This window comes from Elaeis guineensis, chromosome 10 (assembly GCF_000442705.2).
Source record: "Elaeis guineensis isolate ETL-2024a chromosome 10, EG11, whole genome shotgun sequence".
Lineage (NCBI taxonomy): Eukaryota > Viridiplantae > Streptophyta > Magnoliopsida > Arecales > Arecaceae > Elaeis > Elaeis guineensis.
In genome coordinates, this window is record NC_026002.2 from 29981752 (window position 1) to 30000084 (window position 18333).

The 18333-nt window shown below is 50.0% G+C and overlaps 1 protein-coding gene across 1 annotated transcript; it reads right to left on the reverse strand.

The window, feature by feature from the left end:
• Positions 1-1096: 1096 nt before the first annotated feature.
• Positions 1097-4919, reverse strand: LOC105052622 (uncharacterized). Its single transcript, XM_073245025.1, has 3 exons — positions 4343-4919; positions 3149-3277; positions 1097-3065 (listed from the first exon to the last, which is right to left on the reverse strand). The coding sequence occupies exons 1-3, from the start codon at positions 4805-4807 to the stop codon at positions 1491-1493; spliced, it is 2169 nt and encodes a 722-aa protein (XP_073101126.1). The 5' UTR covers positions 4808-4919; the 3' UTR covers positions 1097-1490.
• Positions 4920-18333: the final 13414 nt, after the last annotated feature.

Here is an 18333-nt window from a genome sequence, read left to right on the forward strand (position 1 = left end):
TATGTATAATTATTTTTTTATTCTTATTTCACATTCAAATTAACATATTTTCTTTTTTAATTTTTATTATTTTAGTACTTTATTAGGCATGCTATGATTCTTTTTCATAATATATATTATTTTAATTCTTAATTGATTTTGTAATAGTTATTTCATTTTATTTTATATTAAGGTTGTTTACTAATTTATTTTAAATTATATTATTTCTCCAACATGCATATCACGACGCTCATTTACTAATAAATAAATATATGCACACATATGCATAATAATTTTTTAAGAGCATAATAATTTTTTAAGTAGCAAATATTATTATATTACAAGTGCAAGTTACTTTATATTCCATTGCTTTACTAATAAAATAATATTTTAAAATTAAAAATTGATCAAATTATTTGTTTAAATTTTATCCCATATTTCTCACTAGTTGACTTACATCAAGTATATTATTTTTTGTCACTTTATATTATAATCGTTGCTATTGTTTATACTAAAAATTCATTTATTCGCACTCTTGTAAGAATCACCATTCATTTAACAGTGGAATCACCATTCATTTATTTCCAATAATGAAAGAATGTGAGCCTATCATTTAGTGCGTAACTAAATACTGGAATAGAGCCAAAGCAGGGATTCCCATTCTCAATTCTAATGTCTATTTTAGAGAACCTAACTATACTTCCTTCCATTTTCTATCATCTGCACTTGGTCTCTTGATTTATTTCCTTTCTATGATATAAAGTCAACTCTGGTTCGGCTTACATGCCTTGGCTATCTTATTAGTTTGATGATCAATAATTGACAAATTACGCCTGATGGGTAACGGTAAACCATCTTGACCAAAAGGTAGCAACAGCAGACATGGGGAAAAGCACAGAAAAGGTTCAAGAAAGATATCCAGGTAAGCATGCATCAAACTTCTTGAAGAATATTTTTTCTTAGGCAATAGGCATAATTCACTCCCAGCAGCAAAATAATCGAAACATTTGTTGGACCAAAGTCCATCAACAAATAATTTCTGGCCATAATGACATATCATTAAACAGAGCAGGAAAAAAAAAATGCAACTTAAACCCACTGGTCGAGAGGCTCGACAGGGACAAAGGTGTTATTGCATTATAAGTATTGATCCGAAACCTAGTTATTCTACTTTAACAACATATACAACATGCTACAATTCAACAAAACTCCATATTAACTGCCTAATGCAATAAGGTTACACCATGAAGTTGCCGTTGATAGCGCCAAGGGACTCCCACCAGAGAATCATGGCATTGCATCAGTATAAAACATGGTAGCAGATGTCTTCAGAGACCTCAGCAATCTTGACAAAGTCTGCCTCAATAAAGAAAAGAATCGTCTGCTTGGATGGCATAAGTTCAAAAACCAAAGATGCTATAAGATATGTTCTTTGTTGCTTGAATTCAGTCTGTGGTGATCAGATGGTCTCACCATAAGTTGGATGCATGGATGCCACAGTGATGGTGATGCTAAATTTTTTGTTTGAGGACATGTCGCAGCTGAATCTTTTGGCTCTCCGTCCTTGCCTCCAAAAGCTTTGCCTTCAGGCTATGCTTGTGCACACCTCGTGGCCATTCGATACATCCTTTCATCTTTCGAGATAAATGAGGATTCAGGGAGTCAGGGGAGCTCCAGTGACCTATGCTTGGTGGGCTAAGACCGACTTCACCTGATCCCCTGTCGGAAGAAAAGCTTCCATGTGAGTTCTTTCCGTTCGACAGCCTTCCATTTGTCAATTCAATTGGTATCATCTTGCAATTTTCACCATTATCTGGGCATGAGGATCTCCATAACCTGGATATGGAGGATACATCTTTTCTTGAGTGTCTTCTGTTTTGAACATCACTGATTTCATTATTTGGCTTGCCGTCATCGCCATTCTCCTCCCATTCTGTTCCAGTGGATGATGCATTGCTTTCTTCAAAAATCCCATTGACAGATGGATCGCTCCCTCCCGGTGAATTTCTTAAGCTCTGCTCCTCATCATGACTCAGTGTTTCCCAACCACTATCATCTTCCTTATCACCATTGATATCTATTGCTCCATTTGCATACTGCATTGTTGCTTTTTCTAAGAACACATCAGTCTCAGCATTCGCTATGTGGATTTTGGAGGTATGATTGTTTGGCCTGTATTCAGAGCATGGTTCTCTCTCTCTTTCATTGATTTCTTCTCTCGGGCGGTGCTCTTCGAAGACTGAACAGATGTCGTCCGAAGCAAGTGGAGGGTGGTAAGTGAGCCCCTTCATCTCTTGAAGCATAACTGAGTTGGCTTTTATTTGGAGTGAAACTGCTCCTTCTATCACTGCAGTGTCTGAGTTTGCAATAGTTTGTGCTTTCAGGAAAGACTCTATATCCTTTTGTAGCTTGCTTAACTGTGAATACTTATCTTCCAGAGTGATCTTTGCATCTATGAGCTTCATCTGAACCCTTTCCTCTCGCCATACCTCAGCCATCTGTAACATCCTCCTCTCCTCTTCCACTTCCTCTCGGATCTTCATGGATTCCCTTTTCATAGCTTCAACGACAGCTCTGCCTTCTTCGATCTCTTTTGCCAGTTCATTGCAAACCTCTTCCATAAGCTCACGAGCCTTTCGTTCCTTCTCATAGTCTTGCAAGAGTCGTTTCACTGATAACTTAGCCTCCGCAAGTTCATTGACCAACTTGGAATTCACAATCTCCATCCGTTGCCGGTTTTTCCTCTCTCTGTTGAGGTCATCCTTCATGCCATCAATTATAGCCCGGACTTTCTCATGCTCTCTGCTCCTCCACAATGCCTTCTCCTCTGCAAGCTTCCTCAAGAATTGATCAAGTTTTTTCTTCGCTAATTGTCGTTCTGTCTCAAGCTCACTAATATGGTCACGGGCCTGCTTGAGCTCTGCCTGGAGGGTAGAAACAACAGAAACTGTAGTCATCTGATTGTCTTCAAGTATATTCAAGTGACCGCGGATCCGATAGAGCTCATCTGATGCTTTTGAGCTCCCAGGATCCCATTTAGTTGCCCTCTCCATAGCAGAGCTAGGCAATGCAGCAGAAGGTTTAAGCTAAACAAAAATATGATCAAAAGTGTCAGATACAATTAACAAAAATAATCAGTTTCAACGTCTTAACATGGAATTAGGATTACCTTGTTCGTATTGCCATTCTTCAGATCCAATACCGAAATAGGACTCATCAACTCATTCTTTGCTGTATTATGGAGATTTGTGCTATCAGGTTTACCAAGTGATGAGACTTGTAGATGGCCAGGAACAGGCTGCATGCAAGAAAAACCCAAACAATAAATGACCAACATTTAGACCATCCTTGAAGGATGAAGAAATTGTCAATATATGGACCACCACACACCAACACTGCAACCAACCATCAAGAACAATCAGTAGGGCAGCATGAAGTCCCAGTTGATCTTTGATGTCCTGAGAGTGACTACCAAGACTGCTAGTTTCAAATGGATCAGATATTTGTAATTACCTTGTGTTGGGATTTAATGCAATTGAAATGTACATGTAAAATTCCATCCACTATTAATCAATAAGATGTTGCCAACTGTTCAGACTTCAGACTTCTAGGATTGATGCAACTGAATGTATGTATAAGATAGCATTTGTCCAGATTGATTCGATGGCACGAAATTAAAAACAAATAAACCCATTTAGAAAATAAATTTAACAGGTTAGAGATTTTATGCATTTAGGGCTTGTTTGTCATTGTTGTTGTTCTTTGTGTATTTGCTTCTCAACAAATTGGTGAAATGACACATGGAGGTTGATATTGAAGATGGCATTTGTATAAATGATAAAACTTATGCTATCCCTTGCCTTTACTTTCACTCTTTTCTGAAAGGTATAAACCTTTGCTACCAAAAGCTGTAGAGATTCTTCTTGAGATAAATTAGTTCTGAAGATTTTACAAACAATTGCAGCAAACAAAAGGGTTTCATCACACATCTTTTTGAGTCTAGCTAATTTTTTTTCTTGGGGTTTCTTGAAACCAAAAACAGACAACAAAAGCAATATCAAATGGGCCACTGAGCTAACATTTTAAGCATTTTTTTCCCTGTCAAATTCCACTCAATACATACAAAAATAAGAAGCAAAATACTTGTTTTTTCCTGAGGGTCCGAAAGGAATTTTATGAAGTCATGCCGTTTTCGATGATATCAAGCAAAGTCAAAAAAAAAACAAAAAGGGGGGGGGGGGGGGGGGGCGCGGGGGAGGCGATTTTGAACCGAGTGTGTGATAAAAACACCAACTTTCTTTTGAAAAAAGAAACCCTAGAAAGATAAGGGGTTCAAAAAGGAACAGATCTCGGAGTTTCCTACCTCAAGGGCTACCCGAGCTCGCCTTCTTTCCTCTCCGCCGCCGCCGCCGCCGCCGCCGCCGCCGCCGCCGCCGCCGCCGCTAACTTGAGGAGCCCACAAATGCCAGATCCCGGCAGCGATCTTCCTCACAGAGACGGGCGGTGGCGCCGCTCCAGCGGCAGCCCTAGCCCTCCGGCGGGGCTTTCCGGAGGACTCCGGCGGGGGCTTAGCTGAACGATCCACGTCGTCAAACTTCCACCGGAGGAGGGGAGTGGTGGGACCACTTCTCCTCCCACCTGAGGCGCCGCCGCCCTTCCTCGGGCGGGATCCGGCGGGCGAAGGAAATGCCGGGTTGCTGACCCGCCGGCGCAAGTAGGGCTTCCCAGTGGTGTGGAGATCGGAGTCGGGCGGCGACGCCAGGGTTTTGGGGGACAGCACCGCCCGGTTCCGCGCCCGGAGGCGGCCGCCGGCAGCCGAACTCGCCATAGTCTATCTTCTACGGCGTCACTCCGACAGCATTATACGAGACGGGGACAGAAAGATGGTGTGTGTATGTAAAGGGCGGCAGCATGGAGGGCCGGAGACGTACTCGGATTGGGTGAGATGGAAAATGCAACAGAATCTTAGAATTGTTGCCAAAAAAAACTACACGCGGGTACGTGGCAGGAAATTACGGATGTGGATTGGTCGACTGGTGGTGGTAGCCAAATAAAGCTGGATTCGGATTTCTTGGTTGCATGTACTTAGAAACTATACTGTAATCAGTCTGTCAGAAATCACTAGTAATAATATCTTTAGATTTGGTTAATAAAACTTTTTTTTTTTGAACCGACAGATATGGTTTTTTTTGAACTGACAGAGATGGTTAACATGATACGTTCATTAAGTTTGACTTAAAGAATAATTAATAGAAAATAATATCTTAGAAGGGTGGTAATGGAAATATTTGATGGTGTGTAATTTAAGCTTTTAAGGAAACTTCTGTCTTATTTAAAATTCCAACGGTCCTAATAGCCTCCTCGTCCGAGAGACTAACTTGGAAGTTTTAAAGTTTAGCAACAAAGTTCTATTTCAGATAATAATCAAAAATAATGAAAAATATCATATAGTAGTGAGATGTAAAATTCTAAATGAAGATCTGTCTAAAATTGTGTCTTACATATATTTTAATTTTCTTAAACATTCATTTCACATACTTGTTTGCTAGCGTACAAAAATATAAATATGAATACTTAGAATTAGTTTTGGTTTGGGATATTAGTATGGTGGTATCTAATATCTAGTGAGTTTTGTGGACTGAGCTGGTTGGCGACCCTGATACAAATATGAATATGAATTATGATTGTTAATATATAGTAACATTACAATATATTTACGTTTTAATTACAATTATATGGTTATGTTTAATTTTCTTATTTAAGAGATCAATTTTACAAATTTTATTATTGACTTGAACCATCATATTCATCGTATCTTATTCGATTCTACCCATATTTGCATCAAAAAATTATTTCAAGTACATGCTTTGGCAGTCAAATTGTTTTAAAAAAATATACTAAATTTATATTTTCATAATTAAAAAAATATAAATTATAATAGATTTTGTATGAAAAAATTTGCTTAATTATCAATTTTGCAAGCAACATGAATATAAATCACATATCTTTAAGTACATTTTTTCTAATTTTTTTGAAAAATTCTCCTTTATTAGATGCCCAACTTTAAATCGAAATTTTTTATTTTTTATTTTATTTTTAAAATTATTATATATTTTTTAAAAAATAATTTTATATTTTATGATAAAATTGTTTGAGAATTTTTAACCCGAACATGGCCAAATGGCCAGCGAGCCGGCTGATAAATTCAATGATTTCTACTTGAGTAAACAAAGACCGATTACCAGATTGGCATCTCTAATCATACCAACATGGATAAAAATAAGACCCTTTCAATTAAATCCATCCTAAACTGAATGCGTCTCATATCAACTCTATGCATTATCGCAATCTACAGTCCCATTTCTATTCCGGCCTAAATGATCGGAGGGTATTCATGGTACTCCATCGCATGTTTGAAACAGGATACTGGTACCCGTCCAGTCATCATTAGAGAAGAAGGCTGTATGCTGTGCGGGAACTCGCTATCCGAGGGACGGGGATCCAAGGTGGGGAGGGGAGCGGCACCCGAGGCCGGTGCAAGAACCATCAGGGATTCCGCTCTGTGGATGCGCCACGTCAGCGAAAACAAGCCGCTAGGCGACGAAATGGCGTGGGAAGGAGGCGGGGCGTGTGGGGAAGGGGATGGGGCCCACCTCGATTACTTCCCCCAATCAGATTTTCCAACCTGCGAGCATGGCTGTAACGGCTAGATGACGAGATCCTGTTCGAGGTTGGACGATTAATGGGCGGGTCCGGGTTTTACCTTTCGCGCGAGAGAAAGATTGATGTGTGGATCGCGACGTCGACCGTTGGATCGCTCTGTGTACGCATCTCGAAGCATCCAGCACCATTTCATTCATCTCCTGAACGGAGCGTCGAAGAAGAATGACGAATGAGGAAAAGAAAAGATAAACTATCCATTTCCACGCATATTTCGTGAGGCATGGATGAATCGGAATTCCTTCCTCCTCTCTTTGGTATAAAAGAAATTTAAAAAAAATAGATGATATTTATATCTCAATTTTATTAGACTATTTTTTAATTAAATAATATTATTATCATCAATTTATAATACTTATATATATATATATTAAAAAATAAGATAGTATATAAATTTATAATTTTTATAATTTATAGTTACATAATTAATATTTATTTTTAATTTTAATTTATTTTAATAAATATTTTTATAAATTAATTATACGTAGATAAATTTATTTTTATATATTAATTATAAAAATAAATAATTATTTATGATTTAGTTTAAATAGATAATTAATTTTATATAATAGTTAACAAAAGAACAGTGAATGTAAATAAAAATTAGAATACAATTCTAATTATTTACTTATAACTATAGAAATTATATACTAAAAATAATTATGAATAAAATTTAATAGTACAAGATAAATAGTATAGCTAAAATTTTATTTATATATATATAAATGAATAACTACTAGGATTTTATTAAAAAATCAATAAGGGATGATATCACCATAGAAACTTATCCCTTACATGGTCTATCCATTCTTCCTTATGCTTTCAAATTTGTGAAGATGTAAATTAGTAGGGTAGAATGGACGATTCATTCTTTTCATCCATCCTTCCTAAGATTTTTTATGAACTAAACGATGGTTGAAAGACATCTATCTGTCCAACCACATCCATCCTCCCTCCTATGACGTCAACCAAATATAAAGTTAAACTGCTATATTTAAAAAATCAACGTGAATTAACCTTCCAACTAAATTTATCATTGTTGGGGGATACCCACCGACCGACCGACTGTCGGAGGGCCCGACCGACTAACGGCCCGACCGACCGACTGTCGGCCCGACCGACTAACGGCGGACGACTCCGACTGGCCGATAGACCGACCGATCGTCGGTCGGGGCGACCGACTGACGGATGCCATCAGCGGCTAACTACCGGCCATTCAACGGTCCATCGCCGACTGGGGATATGTCGGGCGTATCCATCCCGACCGACTGAACCCAGAGGTCTGATGGCCGACTCACATAAAACTCGCCGACCGACGGAGGAACCCGACGCCACTCTGCTGGCCACCGACCTAGGGTCGGCCGACTCCTCCGATCGCCGTACAGCCGTCGGACCTTGTCAGCTCTGACACGGACATGCGGCGCGATTACCTAGGGGCGTTGTCCCGCCGAGAGCGTGGTCAACCCTGGTGATTGGACAGCCACACGGCGACGTGACATTTTCACGGCGACTCTGACAGTCCACAGTGAGTTGACAGTTCCTCACTTGTCCGCGCCATTAATGACGGCGCCATACCGTGCTCCACTATATAAATCGGGGAAGGCAACAGTGCAAGGGATCGATCCGCCCGTCTCTCCCAAAAACACATGCTCGCTCCTCTCTCTCTCTCAGAGCTCTCTGTCTACATTTCACTGTTGCCCAGTCACCTCTCTGACTTGACCGTCGGAGGGTCCCCGCCGGAGCCTCCTCCGGTCAGTGCGGACTTCCTTTTGCAGGTGCACGCTTCCCGGCGATCGGGCGACGAGGCGATTGGCCGCAACAGATTGGCGCGCCAGGTAGGGGACAGCATGACAAAGACAAGAGCTCAGCGATCGAGAGTCACTGGGTCGGCCAGGCGCTCTCCCCGCCGGGAAGAGGCCTCCCCGCCACCACCGACGGCGGAACCTGGCTCTCCGCGCCCTGCAGTGACCACGGAGGCGCAGATTGCGGCCATCGTACGGCAGATGACCGTACTGACCGACGCAGTCAAAAGCCTCCAACAGCAACCGACGGCCCGACCTATGCCTTCCAGGAGCAGCCGCCGACGACCGCGCCGATCCCTGTCGCCTCCGTGCGAGCGCCCCCAACAGCGCTCCCACGGAGAAGAGGAGGGACGACCATGGCACGACGACCGACGGTCCCAGCGGCCCTCTCCCTCCCCGTTGGAACGGGCAAGGAAGGAGAAGCGGCCGCGCACACCGTCGGCCTCCCTCTCAGAATCCTCCAGAGACTCCACTCCTGGGGTCTCCCAGCATCGACGAGCGGACGACTACGAGCGACGGTTCGAGGAAATCGACCGCCGACTCACCCAACTGCAGACGGACGGCCAGAAGTCTTCCAACGACGTCGACTTCCAGACCGCCCAACCTCTCTCCCGACTGGTCCTCGACGAGCCGATTCCCAGTCGGTTCAAGATGCCGCATGTGGAGCCATACGACGGCTCCACCGATCCAGTCGACCACCTCGAGAGCTATAAAGCTCTCATGACGATTCAAGGGGCAACCGACGCTCTTTTTTGCATTGGCTTCCCTGCCACGCTCCGCAAGGCTGCCAGGGCCTGGTACTCCGATCTCCGATCGGGAAGTATCCATTCCTTCAGGCAGCTCGAGCACTCGTTCGGGGCTCATTTCAGCACCAGCCGAAAGCCGCCGCGAACGTCGGATAGCCTTTTCTCCCTCAAGCAGGGAGAAAATGAGACGCTCCGACACTTCGTGGCGTGATTCAACGCGGCCACGCTCGAGGTCCGTGACCTCAACGAAGACATGGCTGTCTCAGCCATGAAGCGGGGCTTGAGGGCATCCCGATTCACTTATTCTCTGGACAAGACCCTCCCCCGGACTTATGCCGAGCTACTGGAGCGCGCATACAAGTATATGCGCGCGGACGAGGGAGCGTCCGACCGACGCTTGGCCGAGCCCAGAGGCCCGAAAGAGAAGCGGAGGAAAGGTCGGGAGCCCGCCGAACCCAGCAGGCCCCCGACCGATAGTCGGGTCTCACCACCCTGACGAATCCAAAAGCCACCCCGGCAGCAGACTCCGAGGCCGGTGCGTCCCAGGTATGACTCCTACACTCCTCTCTCCGCTCCCCGTGTGCAGATCCTGATGGAGATCGAGGGAGAGGAATACCTGCGACGGCCTCCGCCTCTGAAGGCAAAGGGCCTCGACCGTCGGAAGTACTGCCGGTTTCATTGAAGCCACGGCCACGACACCGAGCGGTGCATCCAGTTGAAGGATGAGATTGAAAATCTCATCCGCCGGGGGTACCTCGGCAAATTTCGGAAGGGTCCGTCGACCCAACCAGTTGCCGATCGACGCCCCCAGCCGACTGAAGAGGCGGCGACCAACCAGCCGACGGCCGGAGTCATCAACATGATCTCCAAGCGGCTGGGCCCGGGGACGTCTGCAGGAGGGGAGCTGACGAAAAGGCCACGCCCGGACGACGTAATCACCTTCACAGAAGACGACGTTCGGGGCATCCAAACTCCCCACGACGACGCTGTTGTTGTGTCGGCGACGATAGCCAATTATGATGTAAAACGAATTTTTGTTGATAATGGAAGTTCGACAAATATTTTGTTTTACTCGACCTTCTCCCGAATGCGACTGTCAACTGACCGGCTTAGGAGGGTCCCTGTGCCCCTGATAGGCTTTGCCGGAGACACTGTCACGACAGAGGGAGAAATTACCCTGCCCGTGACGGTCGGCACCGAACCACGGCAAAGCACGATCTCCCTCACTTTCGCGGTCGTCCAAGTTCCTTCGGCCTACAACGCCATACTTGGACGATCCGGATTGAACGCCCTCAAGGCGATCGTCTCGACGTACCATCTTCTTGTTCGATTTTTGACCAAAAATGGAATCGGAGAGATGCGCGGAGATCAACAGCTCGCCCGACGATGCTTCCAAATCTCCGCTCAAAGCGACGAGTCGAGGGGATCTCTGACGATCGACAAGCTGGACCAACGGGAGGAGGAAGAACGAGGTTCGCCGGCCGAGCAGCTCGAGGCGATCCCGATAGGAGAAAATCCCGACAGGAAAGTTTGGGTCGGGTCTCAATTGCCCGACACCGAACGACGCCGACTGACGGAGCTGCTGACGGCCAACGCCGACATATTTGCTTGGTCGGCAGCAGATATGTCGGGTATTCCTCCAGAAACAATAACTCACCGACTCAACATCGACCCGACGATGAAGCCGGTGAGGCAGAAGAAAAGGTCCTTCGCCCCAGATAGACAGAGGGCCATCGACGAAGAAGTGGACAAGCTACTCGAAGCAGGCTTCATTCGAAAATTCACGTATCCCGATTGGCTCGCCAATGTTGTCATGGTCAAAAAAGCCAACGGGAAGTGGAGGATCTGCATCGACTATACCGACCTAAACCGAGCCTGCCCGAAGGATAGCTTCCCACTTCCGAAGATCGACCAGCTGGTGGATGCGACGTCCGGATTTCGACTGCTCAGCTTCATGGACGCCTTTGTCGGGTACAACCAGATCCAGATGGCGCCTGAAGACGAGGAGCACACCGCGTTCGTGACTCCCAAGGGTCTCTACTGTTATCGGGTGATGCCCTTCGGACTGAAGAACGCCGGCGCCACCTACCAGCGACTCGTCAATAAGGTCTTCAAAGACCAGATCGGGCGCAATATGGAAGTGTACGTGGACGACATGCTGGTGAAAAGCACGCAAATCTCGGACCACGTTCAGGATCTCGAGGAGACCTTTCGCACCCTTCGACGACACCGAATGAAGCTGAACCCGACCAAGTGTGCTTTCAGGGTGACCTCAGGGAAGTTCCTCGGATTCCTCATTTCTCAGAGAGGGATCGAGGCCAACCCTGAGAAGATAAAGGCAATCCTCGACATGCGTCATCCGAACACCAAGAAGGAGGTCCAACAGCTGAACGGAAGAATCGTCGCTCTTAGCCGATTCATTTCCCGATCAGCTGAAAGGTGCCTTCCGTTCTTCAAGATTCTGCGTCAAGCGAACGATTTCTCTTGATCGGATGAGTGCGAACAGGCCTTCGAAGACCTGAAGAGGTACTTGGCTTCCCCGCCGCTGCTCGTAAAGCCGCAGGTCGGGGAGACCTTGTATCTCTACTTGGCCACGTCTTTCGAGGCGATCAGTTCGGTGCTCGTTCGGAAAAACGAGTGCCGAACTCATCAGCCCATCTACTACACCAGCAAAGTGCTCCACGGCGCCGAAGCCAGATATTCAGAGACGGAAAAGATGATTTTCGCCCTAACCGTCTCCGCGCAACGGCTTCGACCATACTTCCAGGCCCACACCATAGTGGTGCTCACCAACCAGCCCCTGAGGGCGATACTGCGCCGACCCGACACATCTGGACGACTCGCAAAGTGGGCGATGAAGCTTAGCGAGTTCGACATTCAGTACCGACCAAGGCCTGCCCTGAAGGCCCAGGTCTTGGCCAACTTCATCGCCGAATGCCCGACGACCGACCAAGGGTCGGGAGCTGAAGACCCGGGACGAGATGCGGTCTCTGAGCCAGACCCGATCTCCACCTGGGTACTCCACATCGACGGAGCCTCAAACGCTCAGGGAAGCGGGGCCGGGCTCCTGCTCACGAATTCGGATGGGGTGGTCGCCGAGTACGCCCTCCAGTTCGACTTCAAGGCCTCCAACAATCAAGCCGAATACGAGGCACTCCTCGCTGGCTTGAGGATGGCGAAGGAGCTGGGCATCGACAGCCTCCGAGCATTCTCCGACTCTCAGCTGATCGTGGGGCAGGTCAAGGGCGACTTCGAGGCGCGAGATCCGACCATGATCAAGTACCTCCAGAAAGTGAAGGACCTCGTGGCGCGCCTCGAGCATTTCGAGATCTCCCACATCCCCAGGTCGTAGAACGCCCGTGCCGACGCACTCTCCAGATTGGCAACGTCGGCCTACGACTCTTTGGGTCAGACATTCGTCGAAAACCTCCAGCAGTCGAGCATCGATCGGGTCGAAGAAGTGCAACAGCTAACGTCCGAACCAAGTTGGATGGACCCGATCGTCCGGTACCTGACCGACGGGATCAGTCCTGAAGATCCCGCGGAGGCCAAGTGACTCCGATGGTCGGCCTCGCAATATGTGATCATGGACGGCCGACTCTACAAAAGGTCATTTTCCCTCCCTTTGCTCAGGTGTTTGGGGCCGACCGACGCCGACTACGCTCTCCGAGAGGTTCACGAAGGAATCTGCGGGAACCACTTGGGGGGCAAGTCCCTAGCCTTCAAGGTCCTGCGACAAGGCTACTACTGGCCGACCATGAAGAAGGATGCGGCAGAGTTGGTCCGGAGGTGCGAGCCATGCCAAAAGTATGCCAATATTCAGCACCAACCGGCCAGCCAAATCATTCCCATTGTCGCTCTGTGGCCCTTCGCCCAGTGGGGAGTCGACATTCTCGGTCCGTTCCCACCAGCGTCGGGCCAGAGGAAGTTCATCGTTGTCGCCATCGACTACTTCACGAAGTGGGTCGAGGCCGAGCCCTTGGCGCAGATCACCGAGCGGAAGATGGAGGACTTTATCCAAAAGTCCATCATCTTCAGGTTCGGATTGCCGCACACCATCATCACCGACAACGGGCGGCAATTCGACAACCAAGACTTCAAAGACTTCTGCGCCAGGTTCCACATCCGGCATCGATTGACTTCAATCGGGCACCCACAGTCCAACGGCGAGGTCGAAGTGACCAACCGAACCTTGCTCCACGGACTCAAGACCCGACTAAATGAAGCCAAAGGTCTCTGGGTCGACGAGCTGGGCTCCGTTCTGTGGGCTTACCGAACGACCCCCCGTGTCCCGATCGGGGAGTCGCCGTTCAGCCTGGCCTACGGTACAGAGGCGATGATCCCGCTCGAGATTGGCCTACCATCTTCAAGGGTTGAGCGGTACCAAGAGCCGGACAACTCCAAGAGTCGGAGGGCCGACCTCGACCTCCTCCCCGAGCTACGAGACGAGGCCCAAATCCGAATGGCTTCATACCGACAGAGGGTCGCCCGGTATTACAACGCCAAGGTCAGACCGAAGCTTTTCAGGCCTGGCGACCTGGTCTTGAGGAAGGCAGAAGTGTCGAAGCCCTTGGACCAAGGGAAGTTGGCTCCCAACTGGGAAGGACCCTACAAGGTTGCAGACACCTACGGGCCGAGGGCCTATCGGTTGGAGACCCTTGAGGGGAAGCCCATTCCCCGGACTTGGAACGCCGACAACTTGAAGCTGTATTACCAGTGAATTTTGTAATTCAATAGTCGGAATACAAGTTCAGTTTGAAAGTTGGAGTTTTAACTCTTCGACTAGTGATCGGTGCTCATCAAGGTCAAACCCCGACGTATTGACGTGGACCTAGCATCCACCTAAAAACCGACGACCTCATCATCGGTAACACATCGGACCCTTACAAGGACCGATGCATCTACAATTACGGGAGTCAACACTCCTTCGACAGTCGGCGACACATCGGACCCTTACAAGGACCGATGCATCTACAATGACGGGAGTTGACACTCCTTCGACGATGCGTCGGACCCTCGCAAGGGCCGACGGACCCTTATGAAAGGAAGTTGGCACTCCTTCGACTTTCGGCAACACATCCGCCCTTGACAAAGGCCGATGCATCTGTTGCAACGGGAGTCCATACTCCTTCTACGGTCGAATTTTCGGGCCATCGACCGACAGGCCGATTGGGCCCCGACCAAAGAGAGGCTAAAAGCCCACGCGACTGTCGTCGTGACTTCCGACCAGACTACGGCCGATCGAGGGATATTCGGCTTACCACCGTCTATCGCACGACGCGACCTTAGTCGCATCCACGACTTGCCGACCGACCTGCGGCCGGTTGAACGACATTCGGCTTGCTACCGTATGTCGGAAGATACAGAACCCGATGCAAGAGCATGGGGATCCGACTTGTTGTCATTCCCCCCGACACTGCACCGGACGACGACCGACTAAATGCATCTATGGAAGCCCGACTACCGAACCCTTACCAGGTTCGGTCGGCTCCCGACTCAACAGATGCACCCGACTGACAACTTCGACTATCGGAAGTCGACCTGAAGTCGGAACGCACTCTACTTTCGGGGCTGCACAAGTTGTTGAAGTCCTACCGACTTACGAGAGTTAGCGACTTACTTAAGTTAGCGATTAACGATCGACATCGCAGCAATGTTCGGCCTTACAAACAAAAGAGAAAGAAAGAAATTTCATTCATTGCTGAAAGAAAATTACAAAGTCGGGTCGAAGCCCGATTACATATATTTTTTCAGAAAACAAAAAAGTAAAGATATCGGCAGGGCCCGATCATCTGTCCTAGTCGATTTCCTCGACCGACGGAGGATCGGGGATGATCGGTGTCTCGGCCATAAGCGGCGCTGGGTCGACGGCCGAAAGATGGGCTTCAGTCGGCAAGGGAACTTCGGTCGGCACCTGCTCCGGGACGGCTTCCTCCGCCACGACGACGCCTCCCGACGGCTGTTCGGCCATCTCCTCAGTTCCTTCTCTTCGGCTCCTTCCTCCTCGGCTAACGGCGGGATGATGCGGCTGACGTCAACTCCGGGTACAAGGCATGGATGGCGTCCCGACCATCCTCGAACCCGACCCGGTATGAGGCGAAGCCCGACTCGAGCATCTCCTCCCGGTATTGGTCGGAGGCCCGGAAGTCTTCCACCGCCCGATCGGCCGACTCTTTCGCCGACCTTGCCTCGTCCTCCGTGCGGGAGAGCGACTCCCTCGCCGACTCCGCTTCGACCCTCGCCATTTCGGCGTCGATCTGAGCGATCGACAGCTCCTCTTCGGCTTCGCGAGCTTCTCCAGGCTGACCCGAAGTTGGTCGCGTTCCCCTTGGAGTTCGGCGGTGGCACCGTCCCGTTCGCGTCGAAGACGACGCACGGCCCGACCCTTGTGCTTGGCCTCCTTCTTGGCCGACCGAAGTTCGGACCCAAGCCGGGAGACCTCGTCGACTAACTTGGCCTCCCGGTCGGCCGATTGCTGAAGTTGATCGCCAACATTGCCCTCTCAGCTTCGGCCACCGCCGACTTCTCCTTGAAGGCTGCCCGAACGTTGCCGAACCTTCGATACCCGCCTCCATTCGGACATCGTGAAGATCAGCTGCCGATGGAAAAAACTTCGTCAGAATCGCATAACAAGAAAAATTTTCTAAGGGAAAGAAGAAGAAATGCGAAGCTTACCTCAACCATCGTCGGGTAGAACCGCGACAGCATCTCGGTCACCTGCCGAGATCGCAGCGACTCTACGTCGGCTGAGAGGAGGATCCCTTGGCACAACCTCCTCGCAAGGTTGTGGTCGGCCAATGCCGACGCACCCTCGGGGTAGTATGCGCTGGGAGGCACTGAGCGGCTCCCCGATCTATCCTCCTCCGCGGGCTCCATCGGGGCTTTCCCCCGATCAGCTGCCCCGACCGACGGGACCGGCAGCGAGGGAACGCTGGAGTTCGATCCGGCGCCCCCGTTGCGCCAACGGACGCCGCCGGACGATGTTCGGTTTCCCGAACGTCATCCGGCTCCACCCGCCCGGCGAAGCCCCGATGTTCCCTCGGCCGCCTCCTCAGTCGGCCTCTCCTCTATATGGACCGTCGGAGCCACGAGAGCTATTACTGGCTCCGACTGGTCGGTCGCCGATGCCTCGACGGTCGGCGGAGCTGGAGCTGGTTTCTTTGGAGGGCGTGAAGGGCCGGCCCCCGATGCTGGCCTCTTCTTCGTCGCGAACCGCCGAATCTCGGCGTCCGTCGGCCGCATCCTTGGTGGTGTCCCTGCAATACCGGCAAAAATGTTAAAGACCGGACCAAGAGCCGAACAAAAAGAAAGGCCGGGGGATCGGGCGATACCTATTCGGGGGACCAGACTCAAGCCGGCATCATAGAGAGCTTGTTCGGTAACAAGCTCCCTCTGCTTCGGGACCGACATGTCTTTCAGTCGGTGGAAGTCCTCCCGGTCGTCCGCCTCCACCCGACTGTTGTCGTTGGCCTCGGTTCGGGGCACACCCCAGCGAGAAGGAAAGCCCCAAGGAGAAGAGGAGGAAACAAAGAAAAATTGGTTCTTCCACCCATGAATGGATGATGGAAGACCGGTGATGAAAGCAAGACCCTTCCGGGGGTTGAAGAGCCACCACCCTCGGGCTTTAGGGTGGGGTCGGAGCACAAAGAATGCCCGGAAGAGTGAAACGCGGGGGTTGGTCGGCAAGAGTGACACAACAGCGCGAAGGAAATGATTAAACGAACAGAGTTCGGCGCCAGTTGCGCCGGACAGAGTCCGTAATAATCTAATAAATTCTGGACAAACTCCGGAATTGGAAGTCGAAGACCCGCGCGAAGGTCTTCAACATATAGCGCCAGATCGCCAGGCGGAGGGCTGTTGACCCGACCGCCGGCCCCTGGAGCGGAGAGCCGAAACTGCTCCGGGATGCGATATTGCTCCCGAAGCCGATCGACATTCGGCCCCGAAAGCGAGGAGGCCTCATCTTCCGGAGCCGATCGGGAGTCGTCGGTCGGGTTCCCCGACCGAGCTCCCTGAGTCGGATTCCTGGTCATTGTGCCGGAACCGAATGAAGGAGAAGAAAAGAAAGGAAGAAGAAGAAGAAGAGGAGGATGGGACCACGAACCAGATGGATCCTCCGGAAGCAAGAAGCTCTGCCCGCGACGACTGAGAAATCGCCCGGACAGAGTTTCCCAGCGAAATGGCAAGTGTGGGTCGTGGGTCCGGGAGGTCCTATATATATAGGGCCGACCGACGGCCGAGATGCTTCCGCGCCGACCGAAGACCCCAGATGCGCGACGCGTGGCGCCCGCCGGTTGGCGGAAGATTCGGCGCGCCCCATCCCGGACGGCGCACCGCCCACATTAAATGCAGGGGCGCCGGCCAACTACCCTCGACACGCGGCACGCGGGGCGCGGCTCCGCATTCATGCGCCCGCGCCGATTCGCGTTCCGATGCGACGCCTGGCAGCGGCCCACTCTCCCCGATCGGCGCCGACTGTCCGGTCGTCTGACGCCGTATCGTCCGACGCCCGATCTTCTGACACCGATGTAACATCTGACGACGACAGATGTGGCGTCTGACACCTGACGCCGACGTGACTTCTGACACCGACTAGACGTCCGGATCGCACGGCACTTATTAGGCGTCTGACATCGGATCAGCTGCGGTACGGTCGGATCCACGCATGCGACAAATCCACTCCCAGTCGTCCGGAATTGCTACCCGAATGAAAGTGTCGGCCAGCTCACCACCCGACTTAGGAGTGGAGGGGGGCAACTGTTGGGGGATACCCACCGACCGACCGACTGTCGGAGGGCCCGACCGACTAACGGCCCGACCAACCACTGTCGGCCCGACCGACTAACGGCGGACGACTCCGACTGGCCGATAGACCGACCGATCGTCGGTCGGGGCGACCGACTGACGGATGCCATCAGCGGCTAACTACCGGCCATTCAACGGTCCATCGCCGACTGGGATATGTCGGGCGTATCCATCCCGACCGACTGAACCCAGAGGTCTGATGGCCGACTCACGTGAAACTCGCCGACCGACAGGAGGAACCCGACGCCACTCTGCTGGCCACCGACCTAGGGTCGGCCGAC

Bases quoted from the DNA above. Each gene is read 5' to 3' on its own strand.
- LOC105052622 (XM_073245025.1), bottom strand. From the start codon at position 4,807: ATGGCGAGTTCGGCTGCCGGCGGCCGCCTCCGGGCGCGGAACCGGGCG. The intron at 3,278-4,342 runs GTAGGAAACTCC...TCTTGCATGCAG, and splicing joins GAGCTCGGGTAGCCCTTGAG to CCTGTTCCTGGCCATCTACA. The intron at 3,066-3,148 runs GTAATCCTAATT...ATTTTTGTTTAG, and splicing joins AGAATGGCAATACGAACAAG to CTTAAACCTTCTGCTGCATT.